Below are 8,095 nucleotides of genomic sequence, written 5' to 3' on the forward strand. Positions count from 1 at the left end.
TATATATATTTACAATAAAGGAGGTAAGAAAAAAAATTATTATAAAACTAATAAAGCAATGCTGTAGTTATATATAATTTTCTTAAAATTTTGGTTTCATTCGCCTTGTCTGTGGTGAAATATCACAACCTGAACGATCATAGCTCGCCCCCTTCCCTACTTTTGATATTGTGTTGCCGTGTACGGAGCTTCGGGGTTCTATGTCCGACTAGGGGTTCCCCGTACACGTATTATATTGAAATTTATTCATATATTCATGTAATTCTATTATGTATTTGTATTTATATATCTATATTCTATGTATTTATATTATGTATTTGTATTATATATCTCAATCGGTTCCTGATGGGAACCGACTGAAAAAGTATGCGCTATATTTAATTCAAACACTAGATACCATAGACCCATCATATATATGCGAGGATATATGAATCGAATATATATCATAATATATGAATATCTATAATTAATCATTGGAGTTCTTTTCCAACGGTATCGTGTTCACCAATTTACTATGCTATTATATACGAGGTGGCATGCAGTGATTCTTAATTATAAAGTAAAGTCTTTGTTACATATTTTATATTTACAATCGTATATACATTAGCAAGAATAATATAATGAGAGAGGATGGTAGATCAGTTCCCTTAAACTTTAATTATTATATTATGAATTGAGAAGTACCAGTTGGGATCTTTGATATTTATACTGACCCTAAGTTATCAATTCTAGTATTGTCATTCAAATTACAACGGAAAAAGTCTTACTTGTTTTGGTATGTAGGTCGGCTTGGAAGTTGTCGCGGTGGAGCATCCATCTTCGCCTTGCTCCACAGCCTCCCGGCGGCCGTTGCTGAATCCCTGCGAAATGTGACTTCCTCCTCTGTCCTCCAACTGGTCAGCCACTCAATCTCCAAACTCTCCTCTTCCAGGACTGTCTTCCACTGTCTCCTGACGGTCTTCCTCTGATTCCCGACGGTCTTCCTGCTCCTTTTTGTTTCTTTTCTCCCCTCTACTTCTGACTACTCCCCCTTTAGATGTCCGTTCTTTTGATTGACTTTTCATGTGTTCTCACTCTTTTTCCTACCCTTCAGAGGGGGTGGGAAGGTACAATGACCTTCGGCGAAAGTCGGTCTTTTTTCCTCCCTTTCATGTTTAAATTAAGGCGGCTTTCTTCTTTGACAGAATTCGCTGTATTTTCCCCGAGGTTTTTGGAGTGTGAGATAAGGGCTGTTTAGCTGTTTATCTCTGCTTACGCGTAACCTCGCGTTCCCAGGCACCTCTGGGTATGGGTAACCTCTTTTATCTACATATATCTGTACATTACTTTTAATGTTTTGCCGATCAAGAACATACTCTAAGTTCAAAAATTCCAGCTGGTGCCTTCTCATACATATCATTGTATTCGCTTGGGCGTAAGCTCACATTCTATTTTCTCACTCTTTAACTTTTTCCATCTACTATTCCAAGTTTTCCATCGTGAACAAATTTCAGGATAGTATTCTTAACATAAAAAAAATTATTTTATTTTTGTGAATCAAAACCTTGATGAATACAAATAAACAGTTATCCTCCGTTTTATGTCAAATCAATTATTTTTCAAATTTATATTTCGTGTGTATTTAATTGTCTCACTCCGAGTGCCCTTAATTTATACTATTATCGTAAAGTATACCGTCAGTAGAATGATAGATTATCTGTCGATGGACGTTTAATTTTGCATGAAGTACCGACAACTTTGCAGAAAGTGAATTGGGTTATCATCAGGCTGAATTTCGAAAAGGAAGGTCAACTCACGATCAGCTTTTTCCCCCTATGATTATAATTTAGAATAAGATAGTTACTAAAGATTCAGAGAACTCTTTGACAAAACAAATGTGGTTAGGTACATTAAAATTGGATGTTACCCTGGGCAGGTCATGTCTCTTGGATGAATGACTCCAGGATTCCAAGATCTTCATTACAAAATTGGACTGCAGCTTCACAGGCGAACTGATGGAGGCTTTTAGAGGCAGCCCAGACTCATTGGTGGATTGTTGTGTGGATGATAACTAATAATCTTATTTAAAGGGCAGTAAAGTTTTTTATTATTAAAGCATTTTTTTGATAGTTTTAAAAAATATATTAAATGTCATCTTTAATATTCTATAAGTATTTATTTATAAATTCTTGTGACTGCAGTTGAATCTTCTCATGATTTTCATCTAATGGTGATTCTTTGCCTTAATATTATAAAATAAAATTCAAAACCACATTTGGTTCAAATTAAAATTAATCCTTGCTAGTCTCAAACCAGCAATTTCTTTATTATTCATACCCTTTCGATAAATAGGTATAAAATAATTTTTAAAAACTGAATCCAGAAATAACACTATTTTATTATTATTAAAAATGGGATAGGTTTAATTATTAAAATACACAAAATGATAGGAAACTATTTTGAAAATTCACCATTTAAACCCTGTGTTTGGCTGTATTAATGAGGATAAAACCTATCTGATATTAAAATCTATTTAATTGTACATTCATGTTACTAGTCTAAATAAAATTATTAAACTGTTTCCAGGAAAATTGTAAAAAAAGTGTAAGATTATTGATATAATCCATAGCACTTCTAGTAAGCTAATTTTAGTGAAAAGTTGCTATAGCATCTCTGGTATGTGCATGCATCTCCTTGAATATGTAATTTCATTTTGTACAACTTTTCATTTTTGAGCTATTATCTTCACATACATACATTACCACACACACTGACAATTTTCCGGGCCTTAATCGTTAATACTCTTATAACATGTATTTCTGTTGAAAACTTAGATTTAAAATGTTTCATAGTTTCAATACTTTCTCTTAGCATGTGTTTCATTAATAGGTATGGTGAAAGTAAAAATGACTGCCCACTAAAAAAAACAATGAGCTTGGCCTAATATGGTATCACTTACTATTTTCTGACCATTAATCATAATCATTACTAATTCTCACTGAGGTACCAAATTGCTGCAGTGCAAGGACAGATGTAATACACTGCTAAATATCAATGAAAACTAGGAATGATAAAAGTAATAAAACTAAGAATTTCAAAAGGCAAGGTAGAATATTAATAAATATCTAACTTTTGTTATGAAAATAATATATTTATAACATTTAACAAACATAACAATTAACTTCAAACAGAAATAATTCAGCAAATAATTCAAAAATAGTTGTTTTGGAAACAGCTAGCTTTATTGAAATAAACGTAAATTATGATTCCTGGTTAATTTTTCACTCATCGTGGCTTTAAACTGCAAATGATTCAAATTAGTTAAGTATAAAGACACATCAAGTAGAAAATTGAAATTGAAATATGATCTAAATTTTGGTGCAACCCCTTAAAACAAAAATAAAGAACATAGATGCATATTTATTTTCTGTCACTTTGTAGTTTCACCAGCAGTTTATGAGATGCAGCAATGAGACTAGCAGAATGCAAGGAAAAATAAATTTGTAGATCATCAGCATAAAGATGGTATCGGAAGTGATGGATGGAATCAGAGAAATCATCAATGTTAATGGGAAAAAGGGTTGACAGGGAGAAATCCTAAGGAAAACTACACAAGGGGAAGAGAGGAGGTCAAAGTTCATCCGGGATGATCACTATTGTGAATGAACAGATAAGGAAGAATAGACCAGCAATTAAAATTGGTGTTCACAAAACTACCATTTATGAGTTTTTCCATTATTCCTGCTGAAATGTGATGAATTTAAAAATTATCTAACATTTATTCACTGAAATTAGATTAACAAATACCAACCTATTTAAGATGTTATCCTAAAAACATTTTGAATTTTCTTTAATTACCCCTAAAAAATTTAAACAAATATCATGTTATTTTGATTCATAAATGAAAATTTAAATTTTCCTTTTAAGCAGAAATTTGTGCTTGAGAATAGTTGTAAAGGCTGCCTCTTTCCAAAACAGGATATGTGTTCTCTTTGGAAGGAATGAAATCTAGATTTGTTTGAACATTCTCGGGATCTCCCCATCCTCCACCTCCTGGAGTAAGTAATTCGAAGATATCCTGAAACATTTTGTATGAAAATTATTAAGTAGGATGACCATCCTTAATTAATGATCATTAAGGCTATTTGTTTCAAAACTGGCTCAATCCTTTTTTTTTTTTTTTAATCAAAAATATTACATGTGACACCGAAAACATATGATAGTGCCCTGTTTGACCCAGGTAAACCCCTGATTTAAACCTACTTGACAAACTTTTCGCAATGCCTTTAAAAACTTATGAGACATAAATTTAAAAAAAAAGGGGGAAACAAGAGGATTGAGAGAGTTTTTAAACTATTCACCTCTAGTTAGCTAGGATAATCATTAATCATTTTATAAAAATTAATGTAGAATATATGTATAAATAATTGATCGTATTAATTCATATTATGAAGAAAAAGGTCAGAGATGCAGTCACAAGAAAACAAAAATATAGTTAACAACTATTTATTTGCCAACGTTTCGCCCCACTTTGTAGAGCTTCATCAGGACCAAGAAGATACAAAAACAACTAACAATATTTTTAGTAATATTAAAAATACAAAAGATAAATTAAGGTAGGGTTGAAATTATGTAAATATATGTGAAAAGAAAATTATACACAAATGAAAGAAAAGAAGAATTAAAATAGTATATAGTAATAAAATATTTAGGTTTACATTTTTTATTAACTATTCTTTATTTACTTCTTTTACATTTATTGCATTATACCTATATTGTATTCATTGTATTATCATAACTATATTTTCTATCGGTATATATCATTAGTTACATATTTTATCATTTAATTCATTTTTAGTTTTTCCTCCTTAACATCCCATTCGTTGCAGATTTGACCCAAAACAGATATGCGTCTTTTTATTCCAAACTCCTTAACCATCCTAACCCATTAATTCTTAATCTTTCATCCTTAACAATCCCTGATAATCCTCTGAGGCGTCTGAAAAGAAGATGGCCACGGAACCTTCTAGTTTAAATTAATGTTTGAAGTACCACCAATGGGTGGTTCCTTCCCAAGATTCCCAAGTGTATATGAAACATACTACATATTTACCTATTATATTATTTTGTACAGTTGTAAATTACAATAAATAAATAATTAAAAAAAAAAAAAAAAGTTTTTCCTAAATTAGATGTTTCCTATAGTTACTATTATTATCATATTTGTATATATCTCTCTTGTATTTCATGTATTCAAAGTTAAAACCGAGCCACCGCCCGTGGTTGGGCGCAGTCTTACTATTCTGAGGTCTATTGTATTGCCGGTGCCAGTTCGAATCCGGCCAGGGGCGTTGTCTTTTTTCATTGAGTAGCGATCCTACAAAATGAAAAACTTTGACCCCAATCATGGTGAAAATAATCGGAATACAAATAAAGAATTTCACCTGGCTGTATAGAAAAATTCCAATGCCATTAAAATATATATTTATAAAAAAAAAATTAAAACTGTCAACAGTCTCCTTTCCTCAACTTTGTTTACTTCCGAAATTCTACTACTGTTTTGAATTGATTTCAACTGAAACAGGTGAGTGGTCCTGATTTGTTCTTTACTCATTTATTATTAATTTTGTATGTTTCTATTCTTTATCGACCTTTATGTGTTAAATTTTGTTTTCTCATTTCTACTTTTCTATTTTTAACCTAATAGTTTGCATAATTTGTTTTTTTTATATTCTTGTCATTGTCTATTTTATATTTATACTATTTTATTTCTTCTTTTTTTTCATTTCTATAATTTACTTTTTGTATTTTATCCTATTATATCAAAATATTTTTAGTTGTTTTTGTATCTTCTTAGTCCTGATAAACCTCTACAAAGTGGGGCGAAATGTCGCCAAATAAATAGTTATTAACTAATTTTTTGTTTTCTTGTGACCGCAACCTTGACCATCTTCTTCATAATATATATTTTTTTAAATTAAAAATTGATGGACATAGAGTTCCATAATAAATTATGTAATCCTTAGCAATAATTATTCTACTTTGGTAAAATTTATTGTTTTGAAACTTTCAGTACATATAGGGTGTCCAATATAAATTGTCCCTAAATGCTTTTTGCGGCCAAACAGATGATTTTATCAAAAAGTGCCAGTGTAAAACATTGTAGGTCTACTTTTATAACATTGCTAAAACTTGGATTTATAAGTAACACCTCTTTACTCCCATGTACAGTCAATTAAAAGTTATGAGAGACTCCATAGAGTTCATTTTGATACCTTCAAAATTTAACATTTAAGCTATTTAAGAATTTTATTCTCAACACAAATATCATTTTTTGTGTATATAATAAACTGGAATCTTAAAAACATGATCATTTTTATATATTTTCTTATTCTTTCATTTCATCATCTTAAAAATACTGCCAAGATGTAGGTGTTGTATTTCTTCAATTAAGTGCAAAAAAGTAGTTTCTGAAATGGTTTTTCCATAAATATGAACTGAAAATTCATCGTATGAATTCAAAATGTTTATTAATTTAAAGATTTTCTCACAATTTAGTTACTATTGAATTATATAAAGAGAAAGACGAAAAATCAATAACAACATGGTACTTGTCAGGTACAAAAGAAAATCATTTCTCCAACTTTGATAACTCCAGGCATCTACTGCAAGATGACCAAATTGTCATGGATGAAAGACAATTTTTGTGTTTAGCAGGATCGGAAGGGTGTATTCTATTATGGGCTTCTAAAATCTGACAAAACCATTAATACTGAAAAGTGCAGCCAAAACAAGATAGATTTAAACCAATCTCTGCATAAAAAACAACTATATCACAAAACAAAATACAAAGTAATTTCACTTCTGGAAACAGCAAAACTAGTTAGTAAAACAATGGAAGTGTTGAGGTTCGCCTCAAAAGAGGAATACATTTTTTTTTTTAATATATGGCTTCCACAATTTACCAGATGGAAAAATGAATAGCTAGCAATAGGAAATATTTTAAGTAAAATATTGTTTTTCATTTTTGTACCATAAATTAATATTTTCTGAACAAAGAACCTGGTTTCATATTTACATACATACCTGATACATAAAAAAACAGTTTCATCTAACTCAAGCTATCATTATACAATAGATTAAACTGTCAATATCCCAACTCTATAATTTTTGAAGTGAAACATCTTTCCCAATGTTCTACAACTGAAGAGAAAAAAAATTATACATCAAAAAATTACTATTATCATCTCCTTTTTTCCCAGCAAATATTGGACAGAGACCAACATCAGTGAATTTAGTGCCGTAATTTCTTTTACCTACTGCAGCTCGATAGTCTTTGATAATTTTGAAATGACTGATCAGTTATCATAATTCCTATTCTTAAAATAGTTGTTATAGTAAACAAAAATCTACATACTCCAGCTTCAACAGGAACTGATGTCTTGGGTCCAAGATAAATTATACGTCCATCCTTCTTGTAGATCAAATTTCTACCCCTTGTACCAGGGTGTCCACCTGTTAAATAATGATTAACAGAAAATAAACAAAGAATACATTTTTTTTCCAACTGAAGTTAAACCCTTTTTTGAAGAAACTGTGACTATAATAGGAAATTAAATAAGTCTTAGCTAAGAAACATATATCCAAAAATATTTTTTTGAGATATGAAGGTAAAAGTCATAGTTGAAGGGAAATATACATTGATGATGTAATCTAAGAGTGCTTAGCTCAGAACATTGCAGGTTTGATTTCCAACTGGGTTAGTCAATATTTATTTCATGGTGGTCCCTTGAAATGAATCTTGTTTAACATTCCCACTCTGGGGCAGTATAAGTATGAAACTTACCAAAATAAAAATAAAATTAATTAATCAAATAAGCTAAGAATTGAATTAATCAATTATAATTATCACTGAGCCTATAGAATTGAGAATAAAGGATGTTGAATCATTTGGAATACTTTACAAATTTACCTATTTGCCACTCAAAATTACAGTGATAGTGCTCATTGAAATTTTACCACCTAAGACTTCTTACCTAGGGGTTCTGGATGTATTTTCCTGGCTTCAGCCTAGCTAGGGGTTCTGGATGTATTTTCCTGGCTTCAGCCTAGCTAG

The 8,095-nt window shown here is 30.6% G+C and overlaps 1 protein-coding gene across 1 annotated transcript in view; it reads right to left on the reverse strand.

Annotated features, from left to right (window-relative positions):
* Positions 1–3,766: 3,766 nt before the first annotated feature.
* The window catches only part of LOC106680229 (5-oxoprolinase), a 41,783-nt gene continuing 37,454 nt past the window's right edge, over positions 3,767–8,095 (reverse strand). Inside the window, exons 20-21 of the mRNA XM_067045023.1 lie at positions 7,397–7,494; positions 3,767–4,057 (exon numbers count right to left, since the gene is read on the reverse strand). Coding sequence (XP_066901124.1) covers positions 3,902–4,057; positions 7,397–7,494 — 254 coding nt within the window. The 3' untranslated portion in view covers positions 3,767–3,901. The remainder of the gene's footprint in view (positions 4,058–7,396; positions 7,495–8,095) is intronic.

This window comes from Halyomorpha halys, unplaced genomic scaffold (genome assembly GCF_000696795.3).
Source record: "Halyomorpha halys isolate HHAL.00 unplaced genomic scaffold, Hhal_1.1 Scaffold251.1, whole genome shotgun sequence".
Classification (NCBI taxonomy): Eukaryota; Metazoa; Arthropoda; class Insecta; order Hemiptera; family Pentatomidae; genus Halyomorpha; species Halyomorpha halys.